We start from the raw sequence: 19524 nt of genomic DNA on the forward strand, positions 1-19524 counted from the left end.
GGCAGGTATTGTTCCCAGATAACAGGTCTCATATTTAAAACAGTGTTTTGATGTAAAACGACCAGCATACAGTAGAAGACAATCAGGCATACATGGGAACGAGAACTGTGAGTATGAGCTAGAACTATGAGAAACATCAGAAATACACCTGCAAAGACTTTAGATTTTTGAATTATCATAGACTGTAAAACAACTACCCGTACTATGTTTAAAGAAATATGTCGAGCTTGAAAATCTTTAGAGAGTAGGAAACTTTAAATGTGACATGGCAACAAATAGAAATTGTATAAATGAAAATTATAAACAAAATAAAAAACCTGATGGGTGGTTTTAACAACAGAATAAGTATAAATGAAGAAGGAATTAGTGAAATGGAAGATAAGTCAGAAGAAAGATAAGTCAGGGAGGAAAAATGAGAAAAATTCAGAAGAGGGTAAGAGATTTAAGGATTAGCATACATTTAGTCTGCGTCTCTGTGTAGGATAGGAGATAGGCAATGGGACAGAGACAATACCTAAAGAGATAATAGCTGAGAATTTGCCGCTACTGAAAGATGACAATCCTTAGCCCAGTGAATGATAAATGTACTGAATAAAAGGAAATCTACACTACACACACACTATACAGAGTGAAACTGTAGAAACCAAAGACAAAGAAAACATCTTAAAAACAGCAGGGGTGAGGATTGGGATTACCTTTAGAAGAGATTCTAGATGACTTCTGAATAGCAACAATGGAAGCCAAAATATAATGAAGCCAAAAGATAATGAAATAACCTCAGTGTGCTGACAGGAAGTATTTGTCAACCCAGATTCTTATTCTAGTTGAAAGTATCTTTCAAGAATAAAGAATTTTTAGCAAACAATAAGTTTGCCATGAGAAAGAAACTGTAAAGGATTAACTTTAGGCAGAAGGAAAATCTGAGATGCAAGAAAGAATGAGCAAAGAATTTCATAAATATGTATGTGGTTAAATCAAAATGAAAGTTAAATTGTTCGAAATAAATAATATTGCATTAAGAATACAGAATTAAAATACATATACACAAAAGCTGAATACTAAAGGAGCTATATCCACATAATAATTATCAGAATTCTGACAGGTTATGCAATGTGTAGTCATCATCAGAGGTCAGTTTAGTAATGGGCATAGGACCCTAAGCAGATGAGTCACTCAGGAAGAAATAGAGATGATAAAACTATGAAAAGTGTTTCTTTAGTAAGCAAAGAAATTCAGCTGTTTTAGGAATAATGAGGTATTCATAGTGATTAGGTCATAGTTCTCCAATATGTTGGTGAGACTGATGAATTTAGTGTTTTTAAACATTTCTGGTAGCAATGGAAAAATTTTAGCATTATGTATTAAGAGGTATAAAGAATTTCGTGCTATATTTCAGCATTAAATTTTTAAAATACAGAAATAAAAAGGCAAAAGCCAATTTTATGAAGATGTTGGGAGAAATTGTATGATTCCATTTCGATGGGCTGTTATGCAGCTATTTAAATAACTTGTTCTGTAAGAATATGTAACATGACAGGTAGATGATGCTACTTGATCATTAAGGCAAGGTCACTGTACTCATAGTGGGTTAGGCTCTTTGTAAGTTTACTAATTATTCTGAGAATCTGCGTCCCAGATGTCTTGTGTATGCATTTTAACTTTACTATATCATAAAACTGTACTTCTCTGTTCCTTTTCTGTGTTCTTTTTCTCAGGCAGGCTACATTGGTACTCTGTTCTATGGGGATACTCTTGTAGCAATAATCCTTGGAGATTGGGACTTCCCTGGTGGTGCAGTGGTTAGGAATCTGCCTGCCAGTGTGGGGGACACGGGTTCGAGCCCATGTGGTCCGGTTGGATCCTACATGCCGCAGAGCAACTGGGCCCGTGTGGCACACTACTGAGCCTGTGCTCTGGAGCCCGCGTGCCACAACTACCGAAGCCCGCGTGCCTAGAGTCCGTGCTCCTCCGCAACAAGAGAAGCCACTGCAATGAGAAGGCTGCACACAGCAATGAAGAGTAGCCCCCGCTCGCAGTAACTAGAGAAAGCCCGCGCACAACAACGAAGACCCAACGCAGCCAAATAAATTAATTAATTAAAAAAAAGAATCCTTGGAGATTGGCAGTGAAGAATGCTCATACAGAGTTGGGATTGGCCTTTGTATCCTGGCTCATGTTCCCTTAAGTTTCTTTTCCATTGATTAGTTCATTCTTTTGCTATTGCTACTACCATGGTGGCTCAAGAGGTCATGAGAATTTAAAAGTTTACTTAACATAGTTTAATTTCTATAGCAGTATAGTTTTTGTGATAATGGAGAAGTTCTATATTGTGGTTCTTCACTACAAAAGTCACTAACTACATGTGGCTGCTAAACACTTGAACTGTGGCTAAAACTACTGAGGAACTGAATTTTTAATTTTACTTAATCTCGATTAAATTTAAATAACTACCTGTGGTTATTGGCTACCATATTGGATAGCACATCTCTAGAGGGATACCTTCCAGTTGTTTCCTTGACTGCTGATTTTCTGCCTTGGATTACTGCCTCCTTCCTTACAAAGAGAGATCACCATTTCTCTCTACACCACCTCTCCTTTACCAAGACAGCATCAGAGATAAGACAATGGGGAATAAATACATTGTGGTACAAATCCCAGAAGTCATTTTCTTGTGTAACATTGGGCTCATCTTTTTTTTTTTTTAAGTTAGTTTCCTGTAGTGCATGTGTATGTTTTTTAAATATTTATTTATTTGTTCATTTTAATTTTTTCTGGTTGCAGTAGATCTTAGTTGTGGCACGCAGGATCTTTGTTGGGGCACGCAGGATCTTTGTTGCAGCATGTGGGGTCTTTTTTTTTTTTAACTGTGGCATGCGGACTCTTAGTTGTGGCATGCAGACTCTTAGTTGAGGCATGCATGCGGGATCTAGTTCCCCGAACAGGGATTGAACCCGGGCTCCCTGCATTGGGAGTGTGTAGTCTTACCCACTGGACCGCCAGGGAAGTCCCTGGGCTCACCTTCTGAATTGTCTCAGTTCAGTTTTTCTGTGTTTAAAAAGATTAAAAGGGATCTACCATTTTTATATTTACTGTTTTATGGAGGACATGATCATTTTGGTCATTTTCCTTTTTGCTCCAAAGAACTAACTGTCCCATTTTAGGTACTTTAAATTTTTGTTTCATGGTCACTTTATTTTAATTTAATTTAATTTTATTTTTTTGGCCATGCTGAGTGGCGTGCGGGATCTTAGTTCCCTGACCAGGGATTGAACCCGGACCCTGGGCAGTGAAAGTGTGGAGTCCTAACCACTGGGCTGCCAGGGAGTTCCCCATGATCTGTCTATCTTTTCTTTTCTCTTCTCTTCTCTTTTCTTTCTTTTCCTTCTTTTCTTTCTTTTTTTTCTTTCTACCTACCTACCTATCTATCTATCGCTGCATCGGGTCTCAGTTGTGGCACGTGGGATTTTCATTGAGGCAGGTGGGATCTTTCGTTGAGGCGCGTGTGGTCTCTCCGTTGTGGCACACGGGCTCTAGTTGAGGCCTGCGAGCTCAGTAATTGTGGCACGTGGGCTTAGTTGCCCCACAGCGTGTGGGATCTTAGTTCTTCAACGAGGGATCAAACCCACGATCCCTGCACTGGAAGGCTAATTCTTTACCAGTGGACCACCAGGGAAGTCCCCCCATGGTCTTTTTAATTGGGAGACTTCTGAGTTTTGACAGGATAGATATAACAGATCATATCCTGGTGATATTTGTTGTTCATTTCAAGTGACACACACACACACCTGGTGATATTTGTTGTTCATTTCTAGTGACACACACACACACACACACACACACACACACACACACACACACACACACCTGTTTAAATTAAATCAGAAAAAGAGTTCATGGTTCCTGCCCTAGTGGCTTATGAGATGCTATCTCCTTCACAAGTCTTTTTTTCTAGGCTCCCTGGATACTTCCACTTTGCTTTTCTTCTCTTACTCTTTCTCCCTCACAGGGTGGTTGTATTTTTGTTTATCTTGCTCTTATTTTAAATTTAGTCATTTTATAGGGTCAGAGGTGAAAGGAACCTTCATGGTAAGTGATTGATTTAGAGTCTCTGTTCATAGAGGAGGATCCTGAGGGCCGTTGCCCACTGGAGTCCCAGAGCAGGTTGGTGGTCTGGGGAACCCACAACCTGGCTTTCCTGGCTCCTGCTTCTGTGAGGACCAGCCCATCATGCCTCATGGTCTGTAAGCTTGCGTCACCAGCCTGACCTCGTGTGTCCTCTGGTGTTCATTGTTAATGCCACTGTGTGATGGCAGTTTCTTTCTGGCAAAGGGAACAGGAGAGGATGCAGTCATTGGGTTAAGGGTGCAGGGAATGTTCCATGAACAGTGTTGACTAAGGACTATCCAGGGAAATGACCTCTTGGGACAGGCAAAGAACAGTTCAGTGAATTTCTTTTGTAATCCAGATACAGCCATTTCTAGAGAGCAGAAAGCCCCAAACAAAGTGCATCCTTCCCCATCAAACCTGACTGGACTTGATCACCTCCAGGGTTCTTACCATCAAAATGTACTAAGATGCTGTTGAAAAGTTCTGGTTATGGAACAGGATTTCTCATCGCCTGTGGCATCCCCACAGGCTGTTGGTATGGAGTCCCTGCCATTTCTTATCACACACTGAATGTGATTGACATCATAGCAGATCTGTGGCAATTGAGGGTGAGAAGTGGAAATAGCAGTAGGCAGAAAGTTGTCCTAGTGTTATGTTCTGCCTCTGATAGTGGCTATATGACCTTGACAAATCATTGCATTTGTAAAATGAGAACACATCTTTTTCTCCTGCTGGAGAATTAAAGGGAAAGTGAGACTATTAAGATATATTATGGAAAAAAAAGATATATTATGAACTTTCAGAAATAATGATAGTATATTCTAAGTGAAGGTTATTATGGAAAAATAATATGCCTTGTTGTCCATTTTGACTGAGCCACATTTTACTATAAGTTTACTTAAAACTTACTTATCCAAGAGAAAAGAATAGGACCTAGGCTGTTATGGAAAATAATTTCTATCATCTAACCATTCTCTTGCTTGATACTGCCTTTTCTGTTTTGGGAAACAAAATTCTTTTTGTTAACAGCTATGGGGATGTGTCAGTTTTTTTATTATAAAATTTTATTTCGTAAGTATGTGTACTTCATTAGTTTTTGATGCCCAAATCTAGCCTAGCAGTTAATTCAAATGCTAACACATGGTGGAGCTAGATCACAGTTCCATTTATTTATTTATTTATCTTTCTGTCTGTCTATTTATTTATTTATGGCTGTGTTGGGTCTTCGTTTCTGCGCGAGGGCTTTCTCTAGTTGCGGGAAGCAGGGGCCACTCTTCATCGCGGTGCACGGGCCTCTCACTATCGCGGCCTCTCTTATTGCAGAGCACAGGCTCCAGACGCGCAGGCTCAGTAGTTGTGGCTCACGGGCCCAGTTGCTCCGTGGCATGTGGGATCCTCCCAGACCAGGGCTTCAACACGTGTCCCCTGCATTTATTAGCAGACAGATTCTCAACCACTGCACCACCAGGGAAGCCCCACAGTTTTTAATAATAGGGAAATCATCCTCTTTTTTTTTTAATTGAAATTTAGTTGATTTACAATACTATATTAATTTCAGGTGTACAACATAGTGATTCAATATTTTTATAGCTTGTACTCCATTTAAAGTGATTATAAAATATTGACAATATTCTCCTGTGCTGTACAATATATCCTTGTAGCTTATTTATTTAATATAGTAGTTGGTACCTTATAATCCCTTAGCCATATCTTGCCCCTCCTCCCTTCCCTGATGATCTTTAATAATAGGGGAAAGATTTACATACATTTTAAGCCAAAACGATTTTTCATGGTAACAGCTCAGCGTGTTCTCTAATATTGGGCCTTCAGTTAAGGAACACCCAGGTGTCTTTAGTAAATTAACTTATATACACAGATTTATTTTTAGAATTTCTGTTTATGCTTCCAGTCATTAATTTTTTAGTCATCCTTTCATATTAGTTTCATTTGATTATTTGGTCTCCTGCTAAAACCTAGAATTAACCAAATTGAAAAGGGGTACTTTTTAATAGGCATCTAATTTGCATGCTATTTATAGAAAGAGTTCTTTTAGTATTAGAATTTTTAAAAATTTGCTTTAGGGCTTCCCTGGTGGCGCAGTGGTTGAGAGTCCGCCTGCCGATGTAGGGGACACGGGTTCGTGCCCCGGTCCGGGAGGATCCCACATGCTGTGGAGCGGCTGGGCCCGTGAGCCATGGCCACTGAGCCTGCGCGTCCGGAGCCTGTGCTCCGCAACGGGAGAGGCCACAGCAGTGAGAGGCCCGTGTACCGCAAAAAAAAAAAAAATTTGCTTTAGGTTTTGGCTTCTTAGAATGTCTTTATGGGATGTATTTTTGCCTTTCAATTTTTAAATTTTGATGAAATATATATGATATAAAATTTACCATTTTAACCATTTAAAAATGTACAGTTCCCCTGGCATTGAGTAGATTCATTGTGGGTTTTTTTTTCTATTAAAAATTTTTTTTATACATCTTTATTGGAGTATAATTGCTTCACAATGCAGTGTTAGTTTCTGTTGTACAACAAAGTGAATCAGCCATATGCATACATATATCCCCATATCCCCTCCCTCTTGAGCCTCCCTCCCACACTCCCTGTCCCCACCCCTCTAGGTCATCGAAAAGCAGCAGATCTCCCTGTGCTATGCTGCTGCTTCCCACTAGCTAGCTGTTTTACATTTGGTAGTGTATATACATCAATGCTACTTTCATTTCACCCCAGCTTCCCCCCATCCCTTGTCCTCAAGTCCATTCTCTATGTCTGTGTCTTTATTCCTGCCCTGCCACTAGGTTCATCAGTACCATTTTTTTAGACTCCATATATATGCGTTAGCATACGGTATTTGTTTTTCTCTTTCTGCCTTCACTCTGTATGACAGACTCTAGGTCCATCCACCTCACTACAAGTAACTCGATTTTGTTTCTTTTTATATCTGAGTAATATTCCATTGTATATATATATGCCGCATCTTCTTTATCCATTCATCTGTCAGTGGACGTTTAGGTTGTTTCCATGTCCTGGCCACCATAAACCGTGCTGCAGTGAACATTGTGGTACATGTCTCTTTTGACATTCACATTGTTGTGTGACCATCATCACTGTCTATCTCCAGAACGTTTTTGTCATCCCAAACTAAAACTCTGTATGCATTAAATAATAAATTGTCATTGCTCCCTCCTTCTAGACCCTGGCAACCATCATTCTACTTTCTGTCTCTGTGAATTTTATTATTATAGCTAATCTCATGTGAGTGGATCACACTACATTTATCCATTTGTGTCTGGATTATCTCACTTAGAATAATATATATATATATATTTTTTTTATGCGGGCCTCTCACTGTTGTGGCCTCTCCCGTTGTGGAGCACAGGCTCCGGACGCGCATGCTCAGCAACCATGGCTCACAGGCCCAGCCGCTCCACGGCATGTGGGATCTTCCCGGACCGGGGCACGAACCCATGTCCCCTGCATCGGCAGGCAGACTCTCCACCACTGCGCCACCAGGGAAGCCTTAGAATAATATTTTTTAAGGTTCATCTATATTGTAGTATGTATCAGAACTTCATTCCTTTTTTTTTTTCGTGGTACGCGGGCCTATCACTGCTGTGGCCTCTTCCGTTGCGGAGCACAGGCTCCGGACGCGCAGGCTCAGTGGCCATGGCTCACGGGCCCAGCCGCTCTGCGGCATGTGGGATCTTCCCAGACGGGGCACGAACCCGTCCCCTGCATCAGCAGGCGGACTCTCAACCACTGCACCACCAGGGAAGCCCTGACCTAGTTTTATGGAGCTAAAACTAGATGGAAAGTTGAGGGTTAGATTCTCTATCTTATAGGATAATAGAAGTTTGGGGCAAATATTGATAGATTACTTGGTTTTTAAGTCTTATTTTTTCTCTTAAGCAGGAAAACTGTAAATTAGGCAATTTACGGAGGACCCTCACAGCTCTAAACATATGTTGAGCAAGACACTGAATTTCTACCACTCACTTTCCTAATACTTCTCTTTTCTAGGGATCATGGCCCAAGTAGCAATGTCTACCCTGCCCGTTGAAGATGAGGAGTCCTCGGAGAGCAGGATGGTGGTGACATTCCTTATGTCTGCTCTTGAGTCCATGGTGAGATGGCTTTGCACTTCTATAAAGTTTTCCATAGTTGGATAAGATTGGGCTTGTGAATGAGATTGATTTGTTTTTGGAAAACGTACACTGTGTCTATTATTTTTAATAAATACATATTGTTTTTGCTTGAGTAATAGTTATGGATTTAAGCCTTTCAAATTTTATTGCATGTTTCAGAATGTTTTTAACTTATCTGAATGTGTAATTTTTTACATTTAATTTCAATTTTTTACCTCCCAGTATCTTAGGCAATCCCTTGTTTTGTAAGCATTAACTTTGAATTTAAGTGTAATATTTGAAGTTACTCAGAATGAGTTTGTATATTATAGTGTGGTGCTGGTGTCTTATTGTATCTATGTAAAGAACATTACCACAATTTTGGGCCATAAGAGCATATTCACTATTTTACATCTATTCTTTATTTTATTGTGCTGTGCTTCCCAGTTGTCTGAATTCTGTGACCTTCTACCCAATAAGTAGTGTGTTAACTCTTTATTTTTAAAAAAACTTGTACACATAATTGCAAAATATTGAGTAGTATTCTTTTGCTGTACTTTTATATTACTATCATGGTAGTAATTCAGTTGGCTTATCATGTTTTTCTGAATATGTATTTGAACTCATAGATTTAAGAAACATCAGACTTAAGTATTTTCTGACACAGTGAAATTATATATTCTAAGCAGGCGGATGCTGTGTATTTCCTGTCTTAAGCATTGACTAGTATTATATAGCATTTAACCTCACAGTTCTCAATATGACATAGTTCGTGGAATCTTTTTTGTTTTTCCGTTAGGGCATTGTTTTTCTTCTTTCTGCTATATAAGAATTAAAAAAAATTATCTCCTTGGGCTTCCCTGGTGGCGCAGTGGTTGAGAGCCCGCCTGCCGATGCAGGGGACACAGGTTTGTGCCCCCGTCCGGGAGGATCCCACATGCCGCGGAGCGGCTGGGCCCGTGAGCCATGGCCGCTGAGCCTGTGCGTCCGGAGCCTGTGCTCCGCAACGGGAGAGGCCACAACAGTGAGAGGCCCGCGTACCGCAAAAAAATAAAATAAAATAAAATAAATAAATAAATAATCTCCTTAAAGAAAGAAATTTTAGAATGGTTAGTGGCTATGTATACTATTACTTTTTTTTTTTAAAGTATTTATTTATTTGGCTGCACCAAGTCTTAGTTTCATCATGTGGGCTCTTAGTTGTGGCATGTGGGATCTAGTTCCCTGACCGAGGATCGAACCCAGGCCCCCTGCGTTGGGAGCATGGAGTCTTAACCACTGGACCACCAGGGAAGTCCCTACTATTACTTTCTTTTTGTTTTTTTTTTTCCTACTATAACTTTCTGTCACTTATTTCTTGCTTTTGGTCATAAAGTTAGCCAAAATTTGTGGCTGTAATGTTAAATAATTTAGAGATTAAATCCTATTCTGTTGATATTAAATAATTTTCTTTAATACTGCTCTCTGTGTAGGATGAAATAGGGTCACATAGGACCAATTCCCTTCCTTAGAATGTCTTTATAGTTTTCTCATCTTTGGCAGAAGTAAGAGGATCTCTCCTCCTGTTCCCAGTTGTATACTGTGAAGTATAATTTACAGGTGTATAGGTCGGCTTCATCCTTCTTCCTTTGGCCCATGGATTTCTTTGATCTAATCCTTAGACAGTACATGAATCTTGCTTTACTGTTCCGTAAATACTGCCTTTGGAGACAGGGTTGTCTAGCTAAGAGTGTGGATAGTGCAGCAAGAATGCACCCTCATTTATCACAAGGTAAGTAAATAATAGTTCCTTACAGGTGAGCAGCCATGGTACATCTCATAGATATGTACCATATAACATATCATAGAAATGTCATGTAACAAAATTACAGTACAGCATTGTTCGCCATGTTGGGAACAATTGTCGGCTCACCTCGGTCACAAGTTCTCCACTGTGGCTTTACTACAGTTCAAAAGATTTCTGATCGTGACAGTGGGTATAAAATTATTTATTTGAGATACTGTTTTTAAGCGATATTATTCAAGTAATTTCCAATTAAGAAATTAGAGGGTGGTAATTGTACAAATCAAAAACAAATGGAGGGGGCTTCCCTGGTGGCGCAGTGGTTAAGAATCTGCCTTCCAATGCAGGGGACACGGGTTCAAGCCCTGGTCTGGGAAGATCCCACATGCCGCGGAGCAACTAAGCCCATGCGCCAAAACCACTAAGCCTGTGCTCTAGAGCCTGTGAGCCACAACTACTGAGCCTGCACTCTAGAGCCGACGAGCCACAACAGCTGAAGCCTGTGCGCCTAGATCCAGTGCTCCGCAACAAGAGAAGCCACCACAATGAGAAGCCCATGCACCGCAATGAAGAGTAGCCCCCGCTCACCGCAACTAGAGAAAGCCCGCGCACAGCAACCAAGACCCAACGCAGCCAAAAATAAATAAATAAAATAAATAAATTAAAAAAACAAAAAACAAATGGAGGAAGCTGTAGTTTTCAACAAATGATGCTGAGAACATAGGTTCTTTAGGGGGAAGAAAGTCTTTATTGTGCAAGTTAAACTCTAGATGAGTAAAATTTTAAAAAAATTGTCATATTAAGATAAACTAAAAAACCAGAAGAAAATATGTATAATTATATATTTAATTCCATAAACAGCTTTTCTATGCCTAAAATCAGTGAGGCACTGTTACGCATTAATAGAGAAACACTTAACATAGTAGAAAAATAAGCTAAAGTTAGCCTAATTTACAAAAAACTGTCCAAGGTACAATACTCTAATTTATTTTATTTATTTTTGTTTATGGCTGTGTTGGGTCTTTGTTGCTGTACACAGGCTTTCTCTAGTGTCGAGTGGGGGCTACTCTTCGTTGCAGTACGTGGGCTTCTCATTGCAGTGGCTTCTCTTGTTGCAGAGCATGGGCTCTAGGCATGCGGGCTTCAGTAGTTGTGGCACGCAGGCTCAGTTGTTTTGGCTCACAGGCTCTAGAACACAGGCTCAGTAGTTGTGGTTCACGGGCTTAGTTGCTCCGCGGCTTGTGGGATCTTCCCGGACCAGGACTCGAACCTGTGTCTCCTGCACTGGCAGGTGGATTCTTAACTACTGCGCCACCAGGGAAGTCCTAAAGTACCCTTTTTAAATGGTTCTGCGAAAGTTGCACAATAACATTTGCTAGGATATTGTGAGTTAGCTCTTCTAGAAGTGCAGATGGGAGTATCAACTGATAAAACCTTCTTAGAAAGCAATTTTTAGTACGTTTTGAGAACCTTAAAAGTATTTACTTTCAGAGTCAGAGTTTTTTGGCTATATTGTTTCATGTCTCTGACTCTGTTCTGAGAAAGTCACTCAAGATACACGTAAATATTTTGTTCCCAGATTAGTATTTCATTGTTATTCTTAGGAGTGATAATTAGAATCAGCAACATTTTCAATAAGGTTTGCACTAAATGAATTATTGTTTATCCATAAAATGGAATGGTATATACTCTATTAAGAGTTTAAAGAATATTTAATCTCATAGGAATATAGTCAGTAAAAGTATACTCATCTAAATGAGATTCCTGGTGTATACATATGGAGATACTTCTGGAGGTGGGATTATGTGATGGAATTTGTAGCGTGGCTTCCAGACCCCACCTCCCCCATTCAGGACTGATGGCACTGATCCCCCAGTTTCTATGAGTGTCAGAGGCTCCCTTGCCCAGCATCTTTCCCCTTCTTTGGGGAGGCCTGTCCCAGCTCCAGAATTTCTGCGGTGCATCTGTGGCAGCTGTTGATTCCCCATTTTCAGAATCTGGCCCCCTCCCAGTGCACAGCTGTTGTTATTGGGAGTGCTCGCCAGTAAGCCTGTGTGCAACTCTGAGTCTGTTTCTTGGGTATTTGACCTATAACAGATTACAAAGGATTTCTGCCTTTTTTCTTATAAATTGTGTGATTTCTTCTCTTTAAAATCAGGGTTGTTGGGACTTCCCTGGTTGTCCAGTGGGTAAGACTCCATGCTCCCAATGCAAGTGGCCTGGGTTCGATCCCTGGTCGGGGAACTAGATCCAGCATGTATGCCACAACTAAGAAGCCCCACATACTACAACTAAAAGCCCTCATGCCGCAACTAAAGGATCCCAGATGCTGCAACGAAGATCCTGCGTGCCGCAGCTAAGACCCGGTGCAGCCAAAATAAATAAATAAATAAATATCAAAAAATAAAATAAAATCAGGGTTGTAAACTATCTGTTAGAAAGAGAGTTCCCTTAAAAAAAAATGGGGACTCTGTTGTGTATATGATAACTTAAGGCCCAAACTAGGAACTTCACGTCATCCACATTAGGTATTAAGGCAGGTCAAGTGATAAGATTTTTTATTCATCGAGCAGAAACAGTGCTTTTAAACATCTGTATATAACATAAGATTTCCTATTTGTGTATTTCAGTGTAAAGAACTGGCCAAGTCCAAGGCGGAAGTGGCCTGCATCGCAGTGTATGAAACAGACGTATTTGTTGTTGGAACAGAGAGAGGACGTGCTTTTGTCAACACCAGAAAGGATTTTCAGAAAGATTTCGTAAAATACTGTAAGTATTGTATTATCTTCGGTATTTCATAAATATTAAACCTAAATATTTATGGATAGCACATCGTATTTTCTTCTAAAGCTGAATGAAATTTATACCCAAAAGACTTTCTGAAGTCCATGGAGACATTTCAGAATGCTCAAAGTGAATCACTGACATGGTAACATATTAGGGGAAATACTGAAGAGCTTAAGAAAAATGGTAAATGTTTATTGTACTGTGCTCCTTGCTTGACATTACTCTGGATTCGTGAAACATGTTAGAAGGTAGAGAAATGTCAAACTTATTAAAATTTCTTATTCAGGTAAGCAGGTCTTTCCCTGATAGATGTTTGGTGCGTTGGGGAAAAAAAAAAGTTTTTCTCTGTGCATTAAATTTGAGTAAGCATGAAGCAAAGTTAAACAGGTCTTCTTGACTCCCTCAGTGGAATCATCTTATCCTCTGTCCTCAGTCAGTTTCAGGAGTTCATCTAAGTAGTGTACTTAGTTGATACCAGAACAAATGCAGTAGAGAAATTTACTGTAGGGTGTTAATACCTAGGACCTCTCACAGTGTGACAGTTTTCGTATCTGTGTTTAACCTAACACTCTCCATAGGTTTTATGTTAACTCAGTGATACAGCATTTTCTTAAACATGTCTATCAGCATATAATATGTATGTCTTTAAGATCCAAACTTAAATTTCCATTATCCAGTTAGATCCAATTCATGATACAACAAGCAGATAATGGGTGAATAAAAATAGTTTACTTAATTCATTAATTTCAATTCTCAATTGTATTTTTAAAAAACATATCCCCTCCACTGTAAAACATCCCTCCCCACCCCTGCCCCCCACCCCGCTATAATCTTTTAAGCTTTATGGTAGCAATCTATTTAAATTTTTTTCCATTATTTCTTATCATTTTGAGAATTTTTAAGACTTTGATTATGTTTATGTATTTAAATTTATATTAATAATGTTGCTTTGATTATGTGTATATCAGTTACCATCTGTCCTATGAATACTGTAATCCAACTGGCAGCTGTGTTTACATTTCCGTTCCCTATACTGTCTTGCTAATGTGGTTCTTCAGTGGTTAGAACTAAGCATTAGGGGAATTGTCCTCAGTTGCAAATTGTAGTCCCTGCCTATTAGTATTCATACTTTTTTTTGTTACCAATAATTTGATGCCACAGAGAATAATCTTTGGATGTAATTCTTAAGTTCCTAATATTTGTTTCTATAAATTATTCTGCAGACAAGGATCAGTAGTTGTCTTCTGAAACTAAATCAATAGGTGTACGAGTCAGTTTTTTAAAATATTTATTTATTTATTTATTTATGGCTGCGTTGGGTCTTTGTTGCTGCGTGCAGGCTTTCTCTAGTTGTGGTGAGCAGGGGGGCTACTCTTCATGGCAGTGCGCGGGCTTCTCATTGCAGTGGCTTCTCTTGTGGTGGAGCATGGGCTCTAGGCGCGCAGGCTTCAGTAGTTGTGGCACGTGGGCTCAGTAGTTGTGGCTCGCGGGCTCTAGAGCGCAGGCTCTGTAGTTGTGGCACACGGGCTTAGTTGCTCCATGGCATGTGGGATCTTCCCGGACCAGGGCTCAAACCCGTGTCCCCTGCATTGGCAGGCAGATTCTTAACCACTGTGCCACCAGGGAAGTCCCTATGAGTCAGTTTTAGAAATTCTTGGAAGAAAATTCTAAGCTCTCTTTCAGAATTTTGAAAAGCACTGTCCAATAGAAATAATGTAATGTAAATCACTTAATTTAAAATTTTCTAATAAAAAATAAGAAACAAGTAATTCATTTTAATCGTTGTATTTTAAACTGGTGTCTAAAACATCATTCAACATGTAATCAATATAAAAAATTATCAGTGGGGTATTTTGCACACTCTTTTTTGTACTAAGTCCTCAAAATCTAGTGTGTATTGTAAACTTACAATACATCTTAATTCGGACTGGTCACATTTCAAGTGCTCCGTAACCACAGGTGTTGAGTGGCTATTGTGTTAAACTTTGCAACAAGGATGTTTTTTGTGGTGATAATCTTCCCATATTTAAGTTTGTAGTTAGTCTTAAGGTATCTTTCCATTTTTAAACTGTTACCTAATTTTTACTTTGTAAAATGGATATAGCTACTCTTATTTCAGAGATAATCACCGTTTCTTATCATTTCCATTCAAGTCATTTATGTCTTTTAGGTGTTGATTTTTTTATGTCTTTAAAATTTTATTTATTTTTATTTTGGCTGCATTGGGTCTTCGTTGCTGTGTATGGGCTTTCTCTAGTTGCGGCGAGCGGGGGCTACTCTTCGTTGCGGTGCATGGGCTTCTCATTGCGGTGGCCTCTCCCGCTTCGGAGCACGGGCTCTAGGTGTGCGGGCCTCAGCAGTTGCAGGTGGGCTCCAGAGTGCAGGCTCAGTAGTTGTGGTGCATGGGCTTAGTTGCTTCATGGCACGTGGGACCAGGGATCGAACCCGTGTCCATTTATTTATATTTATTTATTTATTTATGGTACGCGGGCCTCTCTCTGTTGTGGCCTCTCCTGTTGCGGAGCACAGGCTCCAGACGTGCAGGCTCAGCTGCCATGGCTCACGGGCCCAGCCGCTCTGCGGCACGTGGGATCTTCCCGGACTGGGGCACGAACCCATGTCCCCTGCATCGGCAGGCGGACTCTCAACCACTGCGTCACCAGGGAAGCCCTAGGTGTTTATTTTTAAAGTTCCTCCTCCTCCCTTTCCTTTCTGTCAAATCATAAATCTTAGTATTAGGAAAAAATATTCTTAGTAAAAAATCAAATATTGAGATCATGGATATGGACCTTATATATCATTAATATTTGATAGGTGTTGAAGAAGAAGAAAAGGCTGCAGAGATGCATAAAATGAAATCAACAACCCAGGCGAATCGGATGAATGTAGATGCTGTAGAGATTGAAACACTCAGAAAAACAGTTGAAGACTATTTCTGCTTTTGCTATGGTAGGGTTATACACTTGAATTTTCTAAAAGATATGTTATACAGTTGACTTTTCTAAAGGGCAGATCACATAATTGACTTAACATTCATGTAACATACTTCTACAAATGAATGGGTTAATTCCCAAATATTGGGTTAACATTACAAATGACCTTTCTTCTTCTTCTTTTTTTTTTTTTTTGGATAAAGTAGATTTTATGGAAATGACCTTACTTTCTAGTTCCAGTTTGTTGGAGCCCAGAAATAAATGTAGCTGTTAGAGGTTTTGTTTTGTTTTTAACTAAAGAGCAGTTTTAAGGTTCACAGCAAAATTAAGAGGCGGGTACAGAGATTTCCCACGTGACCCTGCCCCGCACATGCATAGCTTCCCCACTGTCAGCATCCCCACCAGAGAAACTACAGGACACATCACAGTCACCTAAAGAGGGCTGTTTATGTTTGACATGCGTGCTGGTCTTACCAAATCCCTGGGAAAAACCACCTTTTGGTAGTCTAATTATGCAGTAAACAGCTCTTTTTAAGAATAAGGGAAAGAGGGGGAGGATGTAGGTTGCACTGTGAGGTTGTAGGTAAAACAACTCTGGGGAACGGAGTTTCTAGCATGTGTGGGCTCACTGATACATACAGACAGCTGACAGGATATATTCATTTGTGAATGTAGCGTGTGTTTATCTAATAGGTTTTCAATGAGAATATTAGCCAAAAACTGCCTGGTATGTTATGGTAACACTTGGGTTTGTCAGGGTTCCATGTTCTGAGGCTGAATTGCCTATGAAAAGATTGTGTTATACCAGGGTGGGGCCGTTGTTCCTTTCCTTTTGTGTGGGTTTTATATAAGTGTTTTATATCTTTTTCATTTTGGCCTTTTGAATTCATTTCAGGTTTAGACTTCTGCTAACATGAGAATAGGGCCCTATAGTATTTGAAAGTAGTTTTGTAATCAGATATTACAAAAATATGAATGCCGGGGAATTCCCTGGTGTCCTCGTGGTTAGGATTTCGGGCTTTCACTGTCGTGGCCTGGGTTCAGTCCCTGGTTGGGGAACTGAGATCCTGTAAGCCGCATGGCCAAAAACAACCCAAAAAACAAAACCCACAAATGCCATCTATTAAGCCATGATAACTAATGTTGGTTTAGTTTTTTCAAATCTTACCATTTAATGATTATCCTTTTTTTTTTTACCTCATCCCTGTCTCTTAACCTCAGGGAAAGCTTTAGGCAAATCAACAGTGGTACCTGTTCCATATGAAAAGATGCTACGAGATCAGTCAGCTGTGGTGGTGCAGGGGCTTCCAGAAGGAGTATCCTTTAAACATCCTGAAAACTATGATCTTGCAACCCTGAAGTGGATTTTGGAGAATAAAGCAGGGATTTCATTTATCATTAAGAGGTGAAGTACTTTTTCCCTTGCCCTCAACAGTTTATTCCTATAAAGTTGAATATTTAAGTTATGTTAATATGTTTTAAAAATTCTTATTTACTGTAGAAGCCATTTAAATTTATGCTTTATGGTAATTTTGTGTATTTACGTATAGTTTTTTGTTTTATTTTAATGCAGACCTTTCCTAGAGCCAAAGAAGCTCCTAGGTAAGTGGTTGTTTTGCTTACATGATAACAGGATGGGTTCCTAAACCTGTTGTGTCAAATTTAATACATTTTAATGATTTCTCCTTTATCTTCTTTGAGAATATGTTGTAAGGCGTTTTGGAGTGGAGTGTTATGGTGTTTATATAAACCAGTGAAGAGTCATTGAGCTGAAAAACCAGAGACTTTTTTTTTTTGTTTTCAACTCAGCTGCTTGCTTTATGATGTTTTCAAGGTTTTATATTTGCAATGTGTAAGGTCATATCCTGGATCTGCCCTCGTTTCCCAGAATTATGAGTGATTTAATTTACATAGTGTTCACTGAGCAGGCATGGAAATATTGGACATAAGATTGGGTGAAGAGGGGATACAAAACTATGTATAAGCATTAAAGCTTTTTAGTGCTGGTAGTCTAGTGGTGGAGATAAAAACCCATAGTCACCACAAGAAGAGCACAGCGTACACATTGTAGGAATGGTTAGTGGAGGTTCGTTAGAGGAAGCCCAGGAAGATGTTTATGAGGAAGAGGGCATTAAGATGGGTCCTTGAAGAAAGAAGAGGATTTCAATAGGACTTCCTTCTGGGAGGGCCAGACATTCCATTTGAAGGGAAAAGTACCCTTTGGAGCCAGGGTTATTTGAGACTTTTAAAAGGAAATAACCGTTGTCATTGGCAACCCCTTAAGCAACATAAACATGAAAGGGCAAAATAATATATAGACACCCAAGTGTATATTGTTTTCTGATAAGTAACCTTTGTTATTTTCACCATGATGAAAAGATTAATATATATATATATATATATTTTTTTTTAATAAATTTAATTAATTTTTGGCTGCATTGGGTCTTCGCTGCTGCACGCGGGCTTTCTCTAGTTGCAGTGAGCGGGGGCTGCTCTTTGTTGCGGTGCGCAGTCTTCTCATTGCAGTGGCTTCTCTTGTTGTGGAGCGTGGGCTCTAGGCGCGCGGGCTTCAGTAGTTGTGGCACGTGGGCTTCAGTAGTTGTGGCTCACGGGCTCTAGAGCGCAGGCTCAGTAGTTGTGGCACACGGGCTTAGTTGCTCCGCGGCATGTGGGATCTTCCCGGACCAGGGCTCGAACCCATGTCCCCTGCATTGGCAGGCGGATTCTTAACCACTGTGCCACCAGGGAAGCCCAAAAAGATTAATACTTTAGAAGCTTTGTTGAGGTATAGTTGACATGCCATAAAGTTCAAACATTTTAAGTATATAGTCCCTGTAGTATATGGAATTGCTTTGACAACTTAGTTGACCCTGTTTATTTCTGGACTTTCTACACAGTGAGTCATGTTGTATGTAAATCAAGATAGTTTACTTTGCAATCTGAATGCTTTTTATTTTTTAATTTTGTTGCTCTGGCAAGGATGTCCAATGCAGTATTGAGTAGAAGTGGCCGTAGCATACATCGCCTTGTTCTTGATACTAGGTGGAAGGCATTCAGGCTTTCACCATTATGATGTTAGCTGTTGGTTTTTGTATATGCCCGTTTTAAGATTGAGAAAGTGTAGATTTGTCATTTAAATTAAAATTCACTTTTTCGTGATCAGTATTTTTTTCCCTGAAGTACTCTAAGTATACTGAGTAAACTAAGTATCCTTAGTTTGCTATTTGTATTTTATGAGGTCTTTGATTCTAGAAACTTGTTCTGAAACATTGGGGCCTGGTGGTTAATTAAAGAATATTTCTATAGGGTGTTTTATAATAATGAGTTGTCCAAGTGGGTGGGTTTGTATGACTCAGGTCTTTTGCCTTACCAACTTCAAAGTAATTGAAAAGTTGCAATTGTAATGGGGTTGTATTTTCCAGTGTAAAAATTTTTTAACAGGCTTATTGAGATACAATTGACATACAATAAACTACACTTATTTAAAGTGTACAGTTAAGTTTTGACACATGAATATTCTGTGAAAACCATCACTGCAATCAGGGTAATGAAACATCCTTCACCCACAGGCTTCCTCACACTTCTTGGTAATTCTTCTTTTCTTCTCTCTGCCTCGTCCCCAGGCAATCACTCATCTTGTCATCAGCATAGATGTGTCTGCATTTTCTAGATTTTTTTTTTAAATAGAAATGGAATCTTATAGTATGTACTCTTTTTTGTTTGTTTGTTTTGCTTCTTGTTTTGTGATTTATTCATGTTTCATGTATTGGTAGTTATTTTTTTTTATTGCTGATTA

The 19524-nt window shown here is 39.5% G+C and overlaps 1 protein-coding gene across 7 annotated transcripts in view; it reads left to right on the plus strand.

Moving 5' to 3' along the window:
- The window catches only part of GTF2I (general transcription factor IIi), a gene marked incomplete at its 3' end in the record, with an annotated part of 98599 nt that overhangs the window by 11971 nt on the left and 67104 nt on the right, over positions 1 to 19524 (plus strand). For all 7 annotated transcript variants that reach the window (XM_082645464.1, XM_082645467.1, XM_082645465.1 and 4 more), the window contains exons 2-6: positions 8122 to 8225; positions 12639 to 12777; positions 15610 to 15744; positions 16950 to 17133; positions 17302 to 17330. In XM_082645464.1, the coding sequence (XP_082501590.1) occupies positions 8127 to 8225; positions 12639 to 12777; positions 15610 to 15744; positions 16950 to 17133; positions 17302 to 17330 (586 nt within the window). In that variant the 5' untranslated portion in view covers positions 8122 to 8126. The remainder of the gene's footprint in view (positions 1 to 8121; positions 8226 to 12638; positions 12778 to 15609; positions 15745 to 16949; positions 17134 to 17301; positions 17331 to 19524) is intronic.

Source organism: Mesoplodon mirus (genome assembly GCF_964341445.2).
Source record: "Mesoplodon mirus genome assembly, chromosome: 15".
In the NCBI taxonomy this organism is placed as follows: Eukaryota; Metazoa; Chordata; class Mammalia; order Artiodactyla; family Ziphiidae; genus Mesoplodon; species Mesoplodon mirus.